The sequence below is a fragment of the Scomber scombrus genome, chromosome 10 (genome assembly GCF_963691925.1).
Source record: "Scomber scombrus chromosome 10, fScoSco1.1, whole genome shotgun sequence".
Lineage (NCBI taxonomy): Eukaryota > Metazoa > Chordata > Actinopteri > Scombriformes > Scombridae > Scomber > Scomber scombrus.
In genome coordinates, this window is record NC_084979.1 from 1,108,887 (window position 1) to 1,131,809 (window position 22,923).

Genomic DNA, 22,923 nt, shown 5'->3' on the forward strand with positions numbered 1-22,923 from the left:
CATTGTGTCAAGTGTCCTCATGTTTAGTGTCTTTTCAAGTGGCTCCAAACCAAAGAGTCATAAAACCACGTTGCATTCTTACCGCCAGACCGAACAAAGGATTACAAAAAAGATTATCTGCAGGTTTACTGTTTGGTTGGAGTTTAATGATTTTAAAGCAGCAGTAGACATATAATTAACTCATTTTCAATGTTCACAAATGTGGGCTGTACCAAAATATAATATGTACCCTAAAATATAAACCCTGTAAACCTGACAGTAAAAATGCTGCAACGTATGTTCCAAACATCTGGAGCCAGATGTATAAACAGCATTTATCCTCAAAATGTTACACATGCTATTTATTTACAGCATTTTGTATTTTTAAAAAACTAATTGTGCAGCAAGAATCTCACACATACTTCAGACCAGCATTGCGGTGCAGACATGTGAGGAAGTCTGCATAATGCGTAGTGCTTACTAATGCTGCTCTCCCTCATTCAAATTGTAAAGTTGGTGAAATTAGACTTTTTTCCCAATCTTTTCATCAACAGATCTGAAGTCTGGTGGAGGTAACAGTATAGGCTGATGATTACTGCCATGCCAAAGTTTATTTGCATTATGGTTAACTGTGGGAATGGAAATGAGGCTTGTGGACACGTGCCAAACAGAACCACTGACTGTGTATAAATATGGACAACACGTATCCATCTCCTTCTGCTATGCAAAAGTGAAGCCAAATATCTGCATGAGACATGCCTCCTCAGGCATCCCACCACCTGACCTGGTTTGACATGTCACACCCCCTGTTTATATCATCAACTCATTAAGAACAAACTTTTCAGAAGAATGAGCACTTGGAAAAAACATCATTGTGATAAGAGCGATCTAAAATGACAAAAACCATCTTTGGGAAAAATGTATTTGACATTTACTTGATTTTTTTAGTTTGGCTGATGTCCCATCTGCTAACATGGAGGGGGCGGGACTTATGACCTATACTGCAGCTGTCGAGACATTTTGCCTTCGCTTTTTGGGAGCTGTCATGATGTGTTGCCTTCACACACCTGTGTAAATCATATTTCTATACCTCTGTAAGCATATTTCTGTTCTGAACTAGCAGGGGTTTATGTGTCTGGCCTCAGCTGTTAGGTCTTTTTTTTTTGGTGTTGTCCATAAAGTTTTTACTTGAAAAACTAAACATGTTCACAGCAGAAACCCATAGTTCATTTTAACAAAAAAACATGTCAATAAGAAAATGTATTTTTAACACCTAACAGGAATCCTGAAGAGGAATTCTCATGAACTTCTACATCCTTGTGTTATACTCTGCTGCAACCCAGAGACATAGTACACTGTAGAAATGAAACAGTGTGTCCTCTGTGTCCTCCTCCATTGTTCACACCTGTAATTCCAATCTTTTGTGTGTGATTATCTCCCTTCTCCCAGCTACCCTGTCATCCTGTCCATAGAGAACCACTGCAGCGTTCCTCAGCAAAAGAAGATGGCCCAGTACCTGATTGAGATCCTAGGGGACAAACTGGACGTGTCCAACATCAAAGCTGGTGATTCTGGACGGCTGCCCTCACCAGAAACACTCAAAGGCAAGATCCTTGTCAAGGTAAAGATTGTGGGCATGCCGTAACTTAGAAGTGCAGTTTGGATGTTTAAAAAGTGACTGAACCTCCTCGGTGAGACGAGTCAGTCCTCAGGCAATTATCTCAGCTCACCAGCTTATTATCTGGAGCTTGAACCTCATGCAGCAGACTTCAAAGGCAAGAGATGGTGGACTGATTGAAGTGAAGTGATTATAAAGTGTGTGAATATGATATGTTTGGAAGAAGAGAATGAAAAATAAAACCTGAGAGGATAAAGGGATAAAAAGCGTGTTTTTGTAGTAACAGTGGACTGCAGGCTTATTAATTATGTGAGCACAGTGTCCAAATATCCAAACCCAGTAGGCTTTTATACTACTATATAGTATGGCTACAATTTTTGGAAAGAGGTACAACACATACTGTATCGTATAGGATATGACACTGCTTTGTGGCCACCACAGCTCAACAGGGAAACACTAAGAGGGAATTTGATGCTAAAAAGACTGTAAATGTGTCAGATATCACTTGATATGACTAACTCACACTGATGAAGCTCAATAGAAGCTGATCATCTACTTTTAAATGACTGTGTGGACACACTGTGGATTTTGTTCTCCATCACTTCCATTGAAAACACATTTGAAGATCTTTTAATAGTCAATATGAACAAAAGGAATGATTACAGGGAGGAAACCTCTTTCACTGTTCATATAGGAACCTGACTGCTGGTTTAAGACACAGTTGAACAATTTTTAACCTGTGCTTTTTAAAGGTAAATCATCCTTCAGTTCCTCACTAAACCCAGCTGTGAGGCGAGGCATTCCCTCACATTCTCCACCAATTGTAATTGTTAGAATTCATCCTCTGTGGTCATTGTGAAACCTCCCTGCTGTTGTAAACCATCTGTGTAGGTTGGCAGCTGTGGCAGAAATATGTAACATAAACCATTAAAGTAAAGTTAGTTTGAAATATGCTTTTAACCAACAGAAGCAGGAGAGTGTGCCAATCAGCAGCAGCACCCCTATGTTAGCATGGACTGGGACAGTGTTGAGGTTAATGAGCCTTAATTGACACCAGATGCTTTTACTAAAGAGAAGGCACAGTGCCAATACCTGGCACTCCAGAGACTGCTCTGCCAGCTGCTGCACTACTACCTGTGTGTACAGTCAGGAGCACCAATATGGAAGCACTGTGGAGAACACTGATCTGCAGCAACTGGGTTAGGGTCAGGGCTGTGAGTGCTCATGTTAGACTATCATAGGCAACACAGCGCTGCCGCAGGAAGTCACCTCCGTGACACTGTGATTGACCATTGGACAGACAACCTCACTTGTGAATGAAAAAATCCATGGGTCAGTCAGTGAGAGGGCCCCATCGGTTAGCAAAACATCAATGACTCAACCTGTACTGTTGAGTCTCATGTCTCTTTATTTTTCCCCTTCGAGGCTTGACAGTGAGAATCATAGAAAGAGTAACATATACTGTAAATGGCCATGCTTCACTTAATGCTTTATAAGCTGCCATATCCTCAGCTGTGTTTGGCTTCCTGATCAAAAATGAAGACAGAAGAGGATTATAGTCTTCACAATGCTTTTCTACATCTTGCCTTCATACCTGACCTGTGTGCTGGCAGGCAAAAAGGAAAAATGAGTTCTTATTTCCTGTCTACTTTACATGTTTGGCTCTATTCACTCTCATGCAATCCTAACATCACATGTTATGTAGTTTCTAGAGTAGTGTAACATTTTTAGGAAACATTTACTTCCTTCCAAAATCGAGATTAGAAGAAACCACTCATATGTCAGTGCGTTGACGAGCACCTTACTACTAAATCTACTTTTTGAGTTAATACATTATAAAGACACTTTGTTGTACTATCAGCTGTTCTTGGTCCCATTCTGCAGTGTTTAGTGTAACATTAATCCAGGGAGAATGAAGTCACTGTATTTGATGAGCTGGTAAAAATGATGATACATTTGATGAGAACAAATGCAAGCAGTTACACATTTTAGTATGGTTAAAGCATGTCCAGTGTAGATAGCCAGAAGATATCTTCATAGTGAGGTTGCCAGATTTAGTAGCATTGTTCCTGTATAGACACATATACCACAATGTTCACTTACCAACCATATTTGGCAACCTCCTAAATATGCTGCTGATAAACTGCTGTACGTGCCATTTTTTTTACATTTGTTTTTGTGTCCAGATTTAACAAACAAGATATAATATGTTAAAGAGTGAAATGTAGGGTATTTGTTTCCCTCTTCTTCCGAGCCTGACAGATATTTGGTCAGTCGATATTATTATTATTATTATCGGCCGATATTGACCTATCAGATATATCGGTATTAGCATATATGTTATATATACACATATGTTATATATTTATATATATAAGTTTTATAATGTATTTAATGTATATTTTATTCTTTTTTATTAAATCTTACTTATTTATAATGATTAAATTCCCATTGAAATGTACTGTTTCAGTGCATTGATAAAGTTAATTGTCAAATGATAAACATCATTCATTACATATCTTTGTCACAAGTGTTTTTAAGGGATCATTGCAAAAAAATGTATGATTATGTATATATTTTTAATATATAAAATGATCAGATGATATATCTATATCCACATTTATTTACTCCTTAATACTGGTATCAGCATCAGCCCCATAAATCCAGTAGCTGGAGTACTCTTTAAGCACACAGACATGAGAGCAGTATGGACCTTCTTATCTCAGTCTCATAACCATATTTCTCATAATGTTGAACATTTTAATGACCATCGCAGCAGTTAGTCATAATAATACGGCTCTCTCCACCAGGGAAAGAAACTGCCTCCCAACATCGATGAGAACGCTGAGGAGGGAGACGTGTCGGACGAGGACAGCGCTGATGAGATGGAGGACGACTGCAAGCTGATGAACGGAGATGTATGTACTCTAACTGCTGTTTCTTTTTATTCCATTTCACTGTTTATCTCCTCTATTCCCCAGAGTTACAGGCAGGCTTTGAGTCTCAGTGTTCAGCAGTTGAAATGTGGATTGTGCTTGTGTTTCCTGTTTTTATTTGAACTGAGAGACCAACTGACTGAGTGTTCACAGACTTCTCCTCTCCACTGTTGTCTCTGTAGGACTTTGTTCCTCATGTTTACCGCTATCTCTGCTGTTTCTCTTTGTCTCCGTCTTGTCTTTCCGTTTGGCTACGTGTTTTCATTCTCCTGCTCTTCTCTCTTCCTGTTTGTCTCCCCTCTTCTTCGTCTCTTCAATGTTGCTTTGCTTCTTTTCAAAGTGGAAGGTACTGTATGAAATCGCTCATTCACAACCAACTCAGAAAAACTCACCTGGTCTTGTGTCATACTCTCTCATCCTGCCTGTCATATTTTAAAATGGAATGCCCAAAACCTGCACATTGATCAGTGTTTTGTATTTGGTGGATTAGAGGAAAAAACAAGCCAATCTCTGCTTTTGTCATTATTCATTTATTCATTTTTAGCCTACAGCAAAAAGTCATTAATTATCTTCAGAAGGCGTTATCATAAATAAAATAAAAACTATTTAAAAATAAATAAAAAAATGAGATCCCTTATCCTCCAACTCTGAGAGAAAAGCATCAGAGAAGGGGTTTCCTCTTCCAGCATGCACAGACATTTCATATGAAATAACTATATTAACATTACAATAAGTGGAATATTGATAACCAGAGACTGGTGTATAATATTGAGAAACCCAGCATGGAAACTAATGGAAACAGATTTACATTTAATTACATTCAGTATTGTGGGTTTGTATCTTTAATAAGTTAAGCCGGTAGGAAGTCAGATTAGTACGTTTAGAGGCAAATAATAATAATAATAATAACTTTGTTTATATAACACTTTTCAAACCAATGTTACAAAGTGCTATCCACAAAATGAAGTAAAACATAGAAAGAGCAAAAGTGATAAAAGTACAGGCAATCAAGATTATAAAACATCAAAACATAAAACTGTAAAAGCAACAATAGTCAAAACCATGAAATACAGATCATATATAGAAAAAACACAAAAAGGATGAGAAGTCAATCAATTAGTCAATCAGTCAATATCAGTCAATCAGTCAATACAACTATAAGAATGCCTTTTCATAAAAGTGAGATTTTAGAAATTATTTAAAAGATGAGACTGATTCTGCTTGCCTGAGATACTCAGAGATACCTGATCCCCATGGTCCAATACCAGCTCATAAAATGTTTCAAATGTCTTGAAATTGTGAGAGAGGGGATTATCTTGGTGTCATGAGTGTCTAGAGAGGCAGTTAAGCTTAGAGATGCGGGCCAGACATAGGCAGGATAAATCTGGGTCTGAACAAGGCCCTTAACCCTTTACAGCCCACAGCAGAGGACCTTCCATGTGTGAATGTGATTGCAGTCGGGACGTTCCTGCAAATGATAGCAGACTGAAAAATAAAGGTTTAAAAAATAAATAAATAAATAAATAAATAATGACTAAGGTCATGTGCTGCCTGCTGATGAGCAACTGTTTCTTCTAATTAGACCTCGTTAAGCATTTTTGGCAGCAAGAGGTGCAAGTGGTACTAATTTTATTCTTTCAAGACCTTTATCGGGTCCTACTAGAGTTAAGTTGAACTATTAGCAGCCAGTGTGGGTATATGTTCCACTTTACTGAACAAATGCAATTACCCAAAATTCTATACATGCTGAGGATTTCAAAAAATTGCAAAGAGCATCTCGAATAGTCAAAGTTAGCCTATTATTTCATTTCTCTCAAGGTTGAAAAGCCTCTGAAACAACCTGTAGATCTTTGGAAGAATTGTGTTCAGAATAAAGCATCAGTCTTTGCTCAGGTTAAATGTTCTGCCAGTTAAGTATTGATCAATTCTACTAGAAAGAAAGGATGTATCGCGTGAATAACACTGACTGCACCACATTCTTCTATTACCATCAAGTCAGTATTTGTAGTTTGAACACATCTGTATTCAGCGCTGAGAAATACAAGTCTTCATGGAGCAGGTTGCTGCTTGTGGTGTGGTGACATACTGCCACCATGTGGATGAACTGAGCATGTGCATATTACTCCATGCAGGACATTGACCAGTGCCCTCTCTTCCATTCCTAATATTTCATCTTCAAACAGGATGTGTCTCGCTATCATTCATTATCATGGTCTCACATCTGGAATGGATTACATTACCTGTCATTCATCAAACAGTCTGGGAGGTTTTGCATTATATATCATATGATTGTATATGTCTATTATAAACATATCATGTACTGATTTGTCTTTGCTTCTCAAGAAACTGCATGTTTTTATTTTTCTTAGTCAGGTCAGATCAGAGAGAAACATGAATTCTGCAAGCATTCTCTTACAGTATGACCTCAGACAAAACCACATGACTTAAAGGGACAGTTCACTTAAATTACTAAAATTAATAAAAAAGATTATAATAAATGAATAAAAAGTCTTGATGAGAGCTGGTGAATGTGTTGTGTAGAGTATTGAGACCAATTTGGATGCTGCTTGGAAATATGTTACCGTTGGGTTGTTTAAAAGTCGTTTCCAGTAGTGAGAGAAACAAAAACTATAGTACCTTCACCTCTGAAATGATCCACATTGTTAACTATCATCAGAGCTATAAGTGACCAAATGTGAGTTCTGTGTAAACTGACCCTTCAATGCATTGTTTATTAGTTGGAAACCAACACTCTAAACAATATCATATACTCCATCATTGTGCTATGTTCTCACGTTGTGGGAGGTTCAGCATTATGGAACATTATGGAACATTATGTTCCTTTAGGATACTGTGTGATGATTTCTTTTGACTCAGGTGAGACCAGGCTAAGAAGAAAAAAGACAACTTTACAAACTTTACTTTATTAGACAGAAATCTGAATTTACTTTAAGAGAATATTGTGCAGAATAGTAATTGACTCGGTGTATGATTTTGGCAAAAGGGACCTCAACACACTATGCCATATGGTGCATGTTTGTTGCATGAGATGGATTGAAAAAACTCTCACAAGGAGACATAGTGTATGAAGACCTTGAAACACATTGGCCTATCTGAGTAGCAATCTACATGTTCCTGACTGCAACATGAAGATTGATCTCACAGGCTGATCATTGTGCTGTCTGAGAACAACTGAGGTCCTCCTGTTTCTTCTTTAAGGACATTTCCAGTGTGAGCAGTGCTGTTGCTCATCAGCTTTATTCCCTTCTTATTTCACGGCTGCCGACTATCAATTATTTTTGGCTAAACAACTAATCTGTTAATTCCTTTTTTATGTGAACCGTTAAGCTAGAAAATGTCAGAAAAGGGTGTAACGCGTCCATCATGAATCCAGATGTTAACATGAAATCGGATCAATTCAAACTCACCAAGAGATTACAATTTACACTGCTAAACAACAGAGAGTGAGATACGTCTGAGAGGCCAGAACCAGATAATATTCAATGATTTAAATAAACTTCAAGTTGTTGTTGATTTATAAGATTCTTTTGTTTGTGATTTTTAAGTGAAGTTATTAGCTAGTGTATATTGCCTGCAGGAAAAAAAAAACAGAGCAAAAGATAAAAGTCAGCGACAAATAAAGCTGAAGTTATCATCTCAGGTCACATAGTTACAGATACAACATGAAAATGAGCATAAACTCCCACCAAATTGGAACTGTCCAAAGTCACCCTTTCCTATTGCACTGTGTCATCATCATCATCATCATCATCATCATAATCATCATCATCATCATCTCTCTGTAACTCTTCCAGACATCAGCCAACAGGAAGCAGGTGGAGAACATGGCTAAGAAAAAGCTGGACAACCTGATGAAGGAGTCAAAGATCAGAGACAGAGAAGACCCGGACAGCTTCACCATCGCAGCTCTCCCTCCTGCCGGGAAGCCCTCAGACAAAACTGGCTCCAAGGTAAACACAGACAGGGGAGGCCTGGTGGAGCCAAGAGTAACACACAGTAACACAGTCGCTCATTCATTCTATTCTGATTGTACAAAGTGAAGTCAAAAACACCACAGTAGTGAGAGGACCAAATAGATGAATGAGGAAATGTAGGATCACTAGTTTATAGTTGTGGTGTGATCAGGAAGGAATGGACACAAACCAACTTTGCTGGCCTGCTTTGGAGTTAAAAGTCAAAGTCAGCTTCTCTCCTCTTAACATAAGTCAGCCCTTAAACTGGCTGTTCCTCGTTTACATATAAAAACAGACCTGTGATAGGAGAGTTGCCAGTTCAATTCCCTGGGTTAGCAGTGACAGTGTGTATAAATCATGGAGGAAGTCTCCACACTGGGGATGTACTGTATATGAATGTTTCTGATATGAACACATGATGCCACAGCCAAATATGTGCAATAATATCTGCAATTTGCTATAACTTCTGGAATTACTATTCTCATATGGTTACATGTGCCTCTCACATTTCTGTCTTTCTTAGTCACTTTAAACAAACTTTATTTTTACCTTTCCAATCTCCAGCATTCAAAGAAAGAAAAAAAAACATGACGTATACTCTTGAAAACCCCAGTTTCAATATGATATGTATGTTGTGGGTCTAAATATATATCTTAATGAAATGAACAGACAGTAGCTTTGTATTCCACCTCTAACCCACAGTGTGCTGGGCTCTTTGTGTTGTGAATGTGGGAACTGCCGTTAATATGAGATACTGTAGGGCACTAGTGGGAAAAGAAAATGGAGCTTGTGGTTGTTGACTTTCCCTCAATAAATGTGACACATAATGAAGTGTTTCTCTTCAACTCCACCCTAACAGATAGCTCTAATTATTTCCAGCACTCAGGTTATTAGCATGGAAATAACTCACATTGAATAAGAATCTTTCAAACATTATTATAATCCTCCTCCAGCCTCCCCATGCATTTTTTTTTGGTACCGCCTGTCTTTTTCAAGCTGTATTTGATGACTGCTCTCAGTATTGTAATATATTTTGAGTGGTGTAGTAGAGTAGAGACAGTCTACCACATTCAGAATCTTTGGAGAAAGAAAACAGTTACAGTACTGTACTTCCAGAGTGTGTTTTAGAGAGCGACCAGTTTGAATTGAGCTGCTTTCATCAATATTTTTATTAACAAGTAATAGGTAAGAGTTTAACATATTTATAATAAGATCTCCTGTCAATGTTTTTTGCCCCATAGTGGCCATAATTTGTCTGTTTTTCAGTTAAAACCTAGAAAAGGTTTCCTTAAAAAGCATGTTAAGATTGTCCTGTGCCATCAGGTTAAAGGGGACGATGGAGCAGACACAGCAGATGAGGCTAACCCCAGCAGCAACAAGCGCACAGGCCGTTCCTTCATGGGGAGCTTCTCTAAACGCAAGGTCTGCCTTCTAATTTCTCCTCTTTTTACTTTCATGCTCTCATGGAAATACAAATGCAGCTATCATGCTGCCAGTCAGTTAGAAAAACTCCCCTGTTGCTCAGATCACATAAAACTCCAGCCATCATACTGCATCCTGCACTGTTCATCTACTGCTTCTGCTCAAATTCACACTGCACACAAATGTCTCATTTCTTCCTCTGTTACAATAAACTCATTAGCATATTTATTATGATATCTGTAATAATCAATCACCCACCCCCCTCCCTCCCCCAGGAAAGACCTGTAATTAAGATGCTCAAATGTAAGTAAAGAAAAAGCACAGGAGCGTCTAAAAGCAGCTGATGACTAGCAATACAATATCCACCTTTTTGTGAATAAATTCACAATTTTAAGTTTCCTCAACCTTTATTGTTTTAGTTTTAATAATGAATGAATGATGAATAATAACAATCACTGAAAGTTGTAGCCAAAGTATTCTCATCACAATAACAGTACATTTCAGTTTATTCTCCAGAACCTGTGTAAGATTTTTTTTACAGCTTTTCAAAAGCATTTTAGTCATCGCGCAATCATGGATTTATCCATTATTATTATTATGACTTTGTTTATTTATAGGGGGCAATGCACTGATGCAATGATTGACACTTACATGTTAGCAACATGAATGTAAATGTGCCAGGGTTCTGCACCTGTAGTCAACACACGAAGAGAAACTCATCTGTATTACTTGTTATGCAACACTTTTTCCATGAACTACTGCAGAAAAAGATAACCAAGCTGAAGAAAACATCAAGCTTTGAAGACACAGATACAGACCAAGAGAGCACCAGCAGCACCTCCCGAGCCCCCTTACCACACAGCAAGTATGCTACACACACACACACACATACAACCACAACCACAACCCCTCTCACTTTATTTCACAGCAATGTTAAACGTGTTTAACCTGTTACATTTCACTCACATTATCCTGAGAAACCGCTGATCTAAGCCCTTTCTCTGCTCTTCATGTCATTGTTTCACACACACATTTATTATTCAAAAAAATACTATGTCACTTCTAAATGTGCAAGGAAAGTAAATGATTTCTTTCTCTTTTTACTATTAAAAAAGAATATACCACACATAACTTTTAACTGTTCTTTGGCTAGTACAGTGTGTTGTGCTGAAGTGTTCTGGTATCATGGTGTAAGATAATTCCTAAAACTTAACTTTACTAACTTTTAAAGTAAGAGACCGAGAACAGAAGTAGTTGAACAGCCGACTGGGATCTTTATTGAAGATGCGGTGAACACAGCATACACGACGAAGATTATCGAAAAACAGCTCCTGCCTCAGCCCCTCTCCAGGCTAAATATACTACTGGGTTGGCACGTAGGCGTCCTTTGGCATTTTGTTGTGTGCCAGGTCAAGCCGACCTGGCGTGTCCAGCTAGGATCTGGTTTCCTGGAAGCCTAACACTCTCTCTCAATGATGACTTCCTAACCTCCTTTTTAGGGATATGGATATGGCAAAAGCTCCCTACACAGGCTTGCTGCGACATCCCAAACTGGTACAACTATTGACCTTTTGTCTCACTTGTTGTTGTCATCTCATTTTACTATGATGCACACATATCTGCCGCTACAATGGTATCATGTCTGTTCCCATGCAACAAGGTATAAGCAAATGTTGTGAGGGAAAAGCAATCCATCTTCCACACAAATAGCACAAGAACAAGATCTCAAAAATGAGATGATCTGCAACATGATCTTTTAACCATGACATTGAAGAGAAATCCTTGACATGTAGTAAACCCTGCATTTAAACCCTGTTTCTATTTCACTACTCTTTGTTTTTCATGTGAGTCCTTATGTGACCTCTGACCTTTGCTGACCTTACAGAAAGAAGAAGACCATGAAGTTGTCCAGAGCGCTTTCTGACCTGGTCAAATACACATGTTCTGTGGGCCTCTATGATATTGATGCACAAGGTTTGTACTTCTGCTCACTGTCTGTACTCACTCACTCACTCACTCACTCACTCAGTCAGACTGACCTGTGTTACCTGGTAAACAGGTACATAGCTGCTCTGATGCTTATGATGCATTGCTAATCACAAACTTCAGAGTGCTGATGTGAGTTGTGATGTTTCAAGTCAGACATTAGTTTTAATGGATTGCTGCTACATAAGTAATGTCATTGCTCGGGCCAATCAGAGTAAATAATGTGACATAGGCAAAGGCAAAAGCTCATCATATGTTTACCCAAAGCCCAATAATATCACTCTACTGCTTGAATCACTTCATTGGCTCCCAGAGCAATGTTAACATTATACTTGTAGTTTGAAGCACTTCTGACTGCTGCACTGAAGTTAACTTAAAATAACCCTCATAAGGACTTAAAGTCAATTTAATATTGAATGAAACTAATGGAGTGGAACACAGAGCCTCAAAAGATCATTTTTATGGGTGTTGATTATGCTAATTATCAAATCTCACAAACACTCACCTCCTCACTAATTGGAGATCTAGGAGAAAAATACAAACATGTTTTTCCATGTTGCCCAATGTGTCATCAAGCAGCTTTATAACTATGCTGTATGTTGCATAAAATGCCGTTCTCATTTACTAATGCACATTTCATTAGAATACTCAGCCTCTTGATTATGCTGTCTCTAATTTTGGACAGGTATTGAACCGCAGTACATGAGTGTTGGTCGAATCCATTCAAAAGGGATCTCTAGGCATTGAAATAGACAAATGTATATGAATTAAATATTGTTTCCTAACAGTGTTTAAAAACTCCTTTCAGTGGAAATCTACTCGTTATCCTGTGACATGAATGTCAGTGTAATGAGTGTCTGTGTGTTTCCCGGGCAGCCAGCTGCAGCTGGCAGGTATCATCGCTGAGTGAAACCAAAGCCCACCAGGTGATGCAGCAGAAAGCCCCCACCTTCATCCACTTCAACCAGCGACAGCTCTCACGCATCTATCCCTCCTCTTATCGAGTGGACTCCTCCAACTTTAACCCCCAGCCTTTCTGGAATGCTGGCTGCCAGCTTGGTACGACCTCACACCTCATATCTTTACTCTCATCACCTACAAGGAGTTTACACACTATTACACACACATGCTGCTATTATTACACATGCTTATGTTGTTTTCATTTCCTGTTAATCAGCTGCAGTGCTCACGATGTTCTTGCTCTTCCAGCTATTGGCCACATTAAAAGCCAGTTTTCATCTGCTTTGATTTCAGTTGCACTCAACTACCAGTCAGAGGGTCGGGTCCTCCAGCTCAACAGAGCCAAGTTCTACAGCAATGGCAACTGTGGCTACATCCTCAAACCTGCATGCATGTGTGAAGGTCAGCACCTGAAAAGATTGATGTTTAAATGTACAGTTAAATGTTGTATAATAATATATCAGCTTTATTCAAGAGCTCTCCTTCTCCTTTACTTGCTGTATCTAAAAATTACATTTGTCACCTTTGTAGTCTTTGAAGTCTTCCCTTTCATTCTTCTTTGGTTATAGATATTATTTCCTTGAATTAGAAAAAAGGTGTGATGTAAGAGTGAGTGAGCATCAGAGCTCTGTGTGGATGGGAGTTTATTAAGCACTTTAGATGATGCACCACACAGATTGGTGTCGCTGAAGTAGAGTCTGGATGTTATTAAAGTATATATCAGAGTTTCAGCAGTAGATAAGGAGATACGGAGATAAGGATGGGCAGACTTGCTTTGATAAAGAACGTTTTGGCAGAGAGGTTAAATTTAAGCCTGACAGGTGTCAGTCAGGGTAGAGTTGCAGAGAGAATGGATTTGGTGGACATGTAGGGAGATGTAGAGCTACTGTACATATCATCAGCAAGGCTGTGGAAGTGGAATCCATGACAACTGATGACGTTACCAAGAGGAGGCATGTAAAGAATGACCAGGAGCAGACCAAGCACTGCACCCTGGGGACATCTCGGGACAGAGGAGCAGCTGTTGATGCTTTATGTGAAAGATCTCGTGTAAACAATGGTCTCCTTCTCTGCCAATTGCAGGTGCCTTTAACCCCAGCCTGGAGGACCCACTGCCAGGTCAGATGAAGAAACAGCTGGTGTTGAAGATCATCAGTGGACAGCAGCTGCCCAAACCCAAAGACTCCATGCTTGGAGACAGAGGAGAGGTAGGACATACACACATTCAGCTTTGGTGTTCATTTGCAAAGGAATGAGTTAAAATACATACAATACATTGCAATTGGAATTTTAGGCATTTTGAATTGCCTTAAATTAATCAGACGGTGGTTTTCAGTCAAATGACAGTGAAGACCAGTAATGTGTCTGAATATGCTGTGCTCCATCTCTGTGTCAGATCATTGATCCCTTTGTGGAGGTGGAGATCATCGGCCTCCCAGCGGACTGCTGCAAAGAGCAGACCAGAGTGGTGGATGATAACGGTGAGTTGATGGAGAGGTGAATTATTTAAGTTCACCTGTCTATGTGGACAACACATACTTCAGATCTCCCCGTTGCTGTAGCAGATGAATCCCCCTCTATTGATTTAAAAGTGACCTAATAGGAATTCACAAAAAACAAAAACCAATATAAGAATCTAATCTGGGTTTCTCATAACAGAGTTTGACCTTAATCAGACTATAATCCAGGCACCATGATTACATTACATGTGTAATATGTATAAATGAAATATTTAGCTGCTGTAGCAAACACACATCGCCCCTCTGCTGCATGCATTACAATGTGTAATGGTAGTCCTCTGCCCTGTCTAGTGGTCAGTAAAATGTGTGGCCTGGACCACAGATCCTTTATAGTGCTACAGGTGACAGTTAATAATGGACAGAGGCACCAAATTTCCCCAAGATTACTAAATGTTAATCAATTCAACTAGAATATCAACAATTAGAAGAAATGAAGCACTGCATTAATTCATGCAGGACACTGATTGGATCAGCATACCTTATCAGTCACACACCAATCACAGCCATTCTCACAACAAGGTAGTCCGTTTAAACATGACTACACCAACACTGTTGCTTACACTGTTGCTGCTGCTGGCAAAGCTTGCCTCCACCACCTCAGCCGCCACCTTTCTGGTTCAGGGTCCCATCATGGCTCAAGGGTCAATCTGAAATTTGCCACGCTCACCACCAGCCCTACAGCACTCACATAAAGATAGAAAAACATGTTACACTCACAGTATTAGCACCATATGGCATGTACCGTGTACTTATTCACTTCTTGGGGGAAACAATCAAAAGCTGGCAACATTAACCAATGACACAAAGGTAAAGTAATGCAGAATAGAGCAAACCCAAAACAACTGTATCAACAAACACTGACTGTTGCGCAACACCATATTACAGCAGGCTCAGCATGTGGAAGCAGGGATAGCTATGGAGCAGGACCTACAGTAAATAAAGCAAAGGGTAAAACACACAGCAGCACACATACTACCTACCAGAGCCACTAACAGTCACAGTCTGTCACACTCAGGATGAGAGGAGAAAACAGCTTATATAATAAACCAAACCAATTATTAAGAAGTCATGGAAGTAGGAGGTGCTAAGGCCTTACAGCAGCCCAGGAGGGAACATTGAATGGTTAATTCATTATTTTAAAAAATACAGGAAATGTTATGTATTTATAATGTAAGACCGGCCGTCTACATTGAATCCCACTTCACAGAGAGGAGAGCTGTGGTTTGTTGTGGTTTGCCTCTCACATGTGATTCATGTATTTCTGTGTAGATTGGTGCTATGCATTGGTTGAATGTGACTCTTTGAGCTGCCTGTATGGATTCTGAACTGTAATTGATGAGCTCAGCATGAGGAGACATGCACAGGCAGCACCTCTCAGTCTGCACACTAACACACACACACACACACATAGTCTCTCTGAATAATTGATGACTGCTGAGCTTGTTCTCCCACTCTCTCCTGTTCCGTCCACTCTCTCTGTCCTCTGTCTCTATCAGTCTCTTCTTCCCCCATGTCTATTTATCCATCTAACTTCTCCTCTCTTCTCTTTATTTCTCATTATTATTCTCTTTGTCTTTTCCCTCTTCCTCTGTCCTCTCTGTCCCCCCCCCCCCCCCCCCCCCCCCCCCAAACCACCCCCTCCGCCCTTCCTCGACCTCTCTTGGGACGGTCCGACAGGGTTCAACCCAATGTGGGAGGAGACTCTGGTGTTCACGGTCCACATGCCAGAGCTGGCCCTGGTGCGTTTCCTCGTGTGGGACCATGACCCCATCGGCCAGGACTTCATTGGCCAGCGCACCATCGCCTTCAACAGCATGATGCCAGGTAAGACATGGTGAAGCTGGTCGGTACCCTCCTCCTCACCTGCCTCCTCCATGGATTGTGTTTCTATGGTGACCTCTAAAAAGCCTTGTTTTTTGCATTGTGATTCTCATGTTTGGTATCATATCATTTCAGATACTGACATTCTGTTTTCTGAGAGAAAGAGGAATAAAAGTATTAGGTTTATTAAGGTTAATGAGGTCAAGCACTGAAATATGTTGCCTTTCTCTAATGAATTCAAATCTGTAACATGACACAGCTTCATCCAATGTGTTTATTTTAAAATTGATAAGTTCTACACTGTTGACCATTAGAAAGTCTTCAGGAATGACTTTAAGACCAGCACTGTTTGGCACACCATGCCATCATGAAATATTTAATAGGAGTTTATATGTTAAATATTTTAGGAATATATGCTGATACACTTCATTCTTTGACAGAAATAGTCAAATTGATACCACGCTTATGTCTGTGTGTGAAATACAGAGCTGGAGTAGGTTAGCCTAGCTTAGCATAAAGACTGAAAGCCAACACTTCTAAAGCTCTCTGATGATAGATAGATATATAGATAGACTATCTCTCTCATTCAAATGATACACCATACAGTGCACATCAGAATGAGATCCTGGTGCAATGACAAAAATAGTGCAAAATATATTTTTTTAAAGTGGTGAATATAAAAAATAATAAAACGGGAAATTTAAAAAAAAAACGATGTATAAAGATACACAAATATATTGCACATTTGCATAATTGTATTGCACAGCAGTAGTATATAAACGTGTACAGTCCATGGAACAGTCCAATGTTAGTGTGTGTGCAAAGACAAATGTAGAAGTGACAATTTGTGGTTTCAGTAAGAGTTAAGTACTGGAAATACGTAGTGATGCTCCACAGTTATCTATCCATGCAGCACTTTAATGCAGCTTCTCCAGATATGGACTGATTCTTGCACCTGATTTATATGTTGCACTCTAAAGTGCTGTCATCGCTCGTGCAGTGTCAGAGGGGAAGTGAACACATTTCCACTGCCAGTGAACACACAGATGTTTGGGTTTGTCACAGTGGACAGATGAAGGTAGTCTGTGTGAAGTTGGTTCTGACACAGTAGAATAACACAGTAACAGCTAGCTGCCCCCCCCAGCAGGAGTTACTTGCTATCTTTTGATTGAAATCACCACTCCATGATTTCATCGTTTTAGGGATTATGCATTATGCATTCTAAAAAAAGTGACACCACTGTTCAGTTTTATATGTGAAAGTTGTGAACTACTACAACTATTTAACTACCAAGAGATGGGGATATATAGGGAATGACTAAGCATATACACGTACAATTAGAATGAATTAATGAATGAATGGGGAAATAAAATTAACAAGATATTTACAACAGAATGAATGAATGAAAGTTATCAAACAAGTCAAAGTTGTAATGAGGGCCAAACAGTCCTAACTAAAGCCAATAAAAATGTAATTTAAAATCGACTTCATTTCCGTCATGATGAAGGGCTGGTGATGGGACGAACTTCCCAAAGGATGCTGAGCATGGCAACGCAGGATCATTGATCCCAGGTTACTAAGGTCACGGCCAGAAGAGAACCACTGTGGGTTCAGTGAAGGAGCCTGGTTCAGCACTTCTTCCACAGAGTGAATCCAACGTTTGATAGGCTCAGACGAGCTGAGGCTGCATAGTAAACACACCGTGGGGTTGTGTGTTTTTGGTCTTGATACGTTCACTTGCAGTCTGAAGAGTTTGATGCTACAGCTGTAACTAACAAAAAAGGGTCCTTTTAAAAAGTCTTCTAAAAAAGGTTTAACTACACAACAAAAATTGGAGATACAAAACGTAATAGATATTCAAATGTCAAACAGTGTGCAGTGGCTAAACTTATACTTGGCATGTGGCTTTAAGCATCTTTTCAGCCTTTCTTCTTAGTTGAGGCTCTCTTTCTTGAGCTTTCAGCGCTCAGCATTAAGTGAAAAAGACAAATGCCAAATTGTAGTGAACAGGCCGTAACGGTTGGCAAGGCTGAGACAAAACAGAAGAAGCAGCAGACAGCAAGCACCACACAAAGAGTTTTAAGAAGTTTTTATAGTCTGGTCTGGTAGGCGTGTTTTGGAAGAAAGTGGCCCTCTTCTGGAGGGAATACCTCGATTACTAATTTCTTTGTGTGAAAGGAAAAGGAATAATTTTATTCCAATAGAATAGTTTAGGACACTCATTTCTGTTGTGTGAGTGTTTTGATTAACATCATAATGTTCCTGGAAGAATTCAGCGTCTTCCTGTGTTTCTGGGTTTGGTCTCCTCCATTGTCATTGTAAGCAGAAGAATTGAACCATTACATAAAGATGACAAAAACACCTCATACTGTAAAAGTAGAATCGATACTAAAAAAACTAAAAAACCTCACCGACTGAGTCCACAATATCACTATTCAGAGTCAAATAGTGTGTATCAAAAACATCTGTCTATATTTGTAGCACTAAATACTGACGTATGAGCCTGAACTCACACCAGAAGCCACGACTGTTGCTTGTACGTGTTTTTACCAACTACTGTGTCTCCAATCTATACACACTCTGACTCTACATACAGGAGACAGATATCACACAGCTGTACAGCCAGCAGACAGCTGTGTAGAAGTTAAAATCGATGCTGAATCTGTTAATACAGAATAGTACAAGTTCAAGCCTGGGTACACTCTTACAGTATTAATATTAACTGTTAACATGTGACCTGTGTGTTAGATGGGCTCTAAATCACAAGTTAGGAACATGTGATCAGTGTTTAATAGCATGTAGTTTCACTGCTGGTTGATGCAGCTTGTATTATTTATAGACATGTTTTAGTCTCTGTCCTGTTGTGTTTCACTCATCGTGTTGCTGTCTGTTTGATGTCTTTGTGAACAGGTTATCGTCACGTATACTTGGAAGGTATGGAAGAGGCATCCATCTTTGTTCATGTAGCTGTGAATGACATCACTGGTAAGGTAGGTACTACCGACGAAGCCGGCTGAGAAGTATGAAGAATTTACAATCTTTGCTCTACAATTGAAATGTCCTCTATAATTAAAGCTTGTAAAACAGCTTTACACAATTACAGCTTCATAAAATATGAATGTCGCCTATGTTAATAAGAGTCCAACCAATCATTTGCTTTAAGTAAATACAGAACTGTTTATTTTAGAATTTAAATAATCTGATGAAAAATCAGACAATTCTGTCAATTGACCAGAAGGACTGACAGTGAACCTTCTTCTTAACTCTTCCACTAGTTTTGACTGTTATTTTTTTGATACTGCAGATAAGATGCTTGAGTTTCTAAAACAGGTAAAATTCTGATTCTTAGTCATAAACTCAGAAGCATTTTTTGGGAAATGGAGCTCAGATCAAGTTAAAAATAATAGAAAACTGAGTGCCAGCTTTCAGTTTATGAGTTTTAATGCTTTTTTGTCACAGATGCATTTTTGTCAGTACAAAAAAAATGTATTTAGGTTTAATATGCAGCCCTACTGCTGCTTTCTATGGCAATATTTGGGGCGGGAAGGCTACTTTATTATTCAATCATTGACAACAGGGACACCACTTATGCCTACTGGTGATGACACATGCCACAACACTGCAACATCTGCAGTTTGACTCTGGACAGCACCTTAGAGGCATGACATACTGTACCTCTCTCTCTACCCCTGTTTAAAGATAATTATGTAAAATGTAAAAAAAAAGCTTTTCAACTAACATGTGAATTTAATGGACTTTGACTTCTAGCTGGTAGCACTGTTAAGGATTTCAAGGAACTAAATATATAGGCAGTATAGAGTATAGCCTGTTATACTATACTATACTCCTGTCTATATATGTGATCTTCCCAAAACCAGGGAAATGTTTTCAAATGAAAAATAAGTTGCAATAAAAGAGAATCTTAATGCTACAGCATACATTTTAGATGATAGTCTGCTTCCAGATTTGTGTCAACAGTTTGTGTTTGGTCATTTCCTGTTTGAACAGGACAAACAAACCCTTACTGAAGAATAGGCCTTTTGTTCAAATAACAGTTGGAACACTTGCAAAGTGAAATGAAATAGCGCTTTGGCAAATTCTGCTCATAGGAATATTAGCGTATATTGACTTTATGTAATATTGCTGTTATTTCTGTTTCAAAATGTTATTCTTGGGTCATAAATAATACAGTCATTGTTATCATCACACAGGCTTTAATTTAACTTCCCTTTGATTCTTCAGTTTCAGTGCTCTCAGCTGTCTGCAGTCATGTTGTAAATGGCCTCTCTGTTATTCATTGTCCTTTGCTTTGAACTTCCTCTTTCTCTGCTGTTATGTGTGCCTATTTGTGATTTCTCTCTGACCCCCTCCTCCCCCTCACCCACCCATTTTTTTTTCTCTCTTTCATCCCAGTCTCTGATTTTCGCTCTCTTCCTCTTGTCTGTTTGTAATTTCAGTGGACTCCTCTTTTTCCAAAAGCTCCATTTAGAGGCAGGACATTTTTAGGAGCCCTGAAGCTGCCACTCAATACTCAGGTGTAGTGAGATCCAGTCGGCATCTTGCATGAGCCACATGCTTTGCCACCTAAGTGACACCCTCCCCTCCCCCCCCCCCACTGCACATTCACCTCTTGTCAGCGAAATGCAAGCTTTAGAAAATAAAAGGCCAACTCATGCCTCACATGAGTTATGAAGGCTTGACTTACCTACATCTTCATTGATCCCCCAAGTAGATCCAATGTCTTTAACCTCTGCACTGGTCAGAGAAGAAAGAGATGTGAGTCAGGAAATCTGCCAGGTGTTTTTTCCTCTTAACGTAGACGTTTTTTTCAGCGTGCTGCACTGCAGAGAGATACAGTTCCAGTCCCTTTGAGGTTATCTATTTCTTTTGTTTTTTGTATCATTTTTCTGCTTTTTTCTTTCCCAGAATAGAAATGTTTTTGACTCTTTGTCAGAAAAAACTGACAATACAATTTGAAATCATTGTGTTATATATTAAATCTGTAGCATTCCAGTATATATCAGTATTTGAAACAGTGTTATATAGGTTACAGTCTTAATGTTTTGGGGCATACATGTTTGTCATGTTACCCACAGTCTGAACCTTCAGAGCCAGACATGAATCTGTCACTTTTTCTTCTTGACACACCCACAAGTTTCATTTTTTTGTAATTTCTAGATAAACCATTGTTGGTTATCTAATGTTGATGTATTTTATACATTTAAGTCCTTATTCTCAATGCTAAGTTGCTATTTTCTTCTGCTACACTCAAAGAGCATACCTGGCAACTTCCACTGTAGCTGGAGGTGTAGTAGTGGGTGGGTGAAGGGAAATCATGAGGAAAAGGCTCCAGAACCACTTCACAACAGCGTGGCTGTAGAGGTGGAGATGACATGTCTGTCAGTCAAACACATAAATCTATAATCTGATACTCTGACAACCATTACATTGATTGCTTTTATTGAATTAATTGAATTAATGACAAGATGTCTAAAACTAATAACATTCCCATCAGACTCAGCTGTGCTTTGAGCTTTACACAACTAACATGGCATGCTAAAGTGGTAAATAGACACTAAATATTTTGCAAGTTAACATAATAAGGTTTGCATGTTATTGTTAAGGCACCATTCTAATGTATAGCACAATATACCTGAAGCAGCTGTTGATCAATGTGTTAACATCAATCTAACAAACAGCTGAGGCTGCATAGAGCATCAACCTTTTGATTTAGGCAGTGACATGGCCTGTCCTCTGGTGCCTTGGACAAATGTTACATTATGTAGATGAACAGCAATATAATAATAATAATAATATTAAACCTCTCATCTGCCTCTGTGTAACACTGCAAACAGGTGTATATCTCATAATGTCAGACTGCAGCTCAGGCAGCAGAATAAAACTCATTTTGCTGCATCTCCTGACTATCATGTTCAGTTCCCTGTCTGGCATTTTCTGCAGCATTTAACCCACCTGTTCCCTTTTTTCAATCAGCCAAAGACTTCTTTTCTTCATTGTTGTCTTGTCTTATTGTCCGCACTGTTGCTTTCACACTCAGACTATTTGGATCTACTTCTTTCACATTGTTTGACATTTTTAATAACCAGTAATGGCAAGGTGTTTAGGTAATATATGATGATCCCTTGTCTCACTGAAACTCCATTTGCTTCACAGTCATATGTGTCATTGTCATCATGTCATTGTGATTTTTGACCCTAACCATGCTTTAAAGCACCTAAAGGTACAGGAGACATCCACACAGTGTCAAAATGTTTTAGGTTTTTTAAATTTAAATATTAAAGAAGTTGAACAAATAATTCAGCTGTTTGTAAGGTCAGATTTCTTACTGATCATTTTTCAGTCACTGTTGTACATTAGTTATACACAAATTATTCTTGGGGAATAATGTGTGGTTCTATCACTAGAGGTCGGCAAAATTGGAAAATTTCAATTCTCTTAAACAGAAGTTTAAATTCATAGTATTCAGTTGAACAGGCCAACACAGCCGGTGGGGCTCTTCATGTGTTTACCTTTGACAGGTAGCTTCAAGCATGTGTTTACCAAACTAATAACTGACCACTGGGACTACAGCCGCTGTATTAAAAATGTGTCAGTGCTCCAGATGTTTAACAGGTGAATTATTTGAATCAAAGTGGAATTCAAAGCGAGTCAGCATGGATTACAGCCGAATGATCATCTTAATGTCA

General features: G+C 39.0%; 1 protein-coding gene across 1 annotated transcript in view; it reads left to right on the forward strand.

Annotated features, from left to right (window-relative positions):
• Positions 1–22,923, forward strand: part of plch2a (phospholipase C, eta 2a) — a 71,490-nt gene that overhangs the window by 39,839 nt on the left and 8,728 nt on the right. The window contains exons 9-20 of the mRNA XM_062426535.1: positions 1,429–1,600; positions 4,408–4,515; positions 8,349–8,504; positions 9,831–9,929; positions 10,694–10,794; positions 11,815–11,903; positions 12,792–12,974; positions 13,170–13,277; positions 13,959–14,083; positions 14,272–14,356; positions 16,073–16,219; positions 19,127–19,206. Of these exons, the coding sequence (XP_062282519.1) occupies positions 1,429–1,600; positions 4,408–4,515; positions 8,349–8,504; positions 9,831–9,929; positions 10,694–10,794; positions 11,815–11,903; positions 12,792–12,974; positions 13,170–13,277; positions 13,959–14,083; positions 14,272–14,356; positions 16,073–16,219; positions 19,127–19,206 (1,453 nt within the window). The remainder of the gene's footprint in view (positions 1–1,428; positions 1,601–4,407; positions 4,516–8,348; positions 8,505–9,830; positions 9,930–10,693; positions 10,795–11,814; positions 11,904–12,791; positions 12,975–13,169; positions 13,278–13,958; positions 14,084–14,271; positions 14,357–16,072; positions 16,220–19,126; positions 19,207–22,923) is intronic.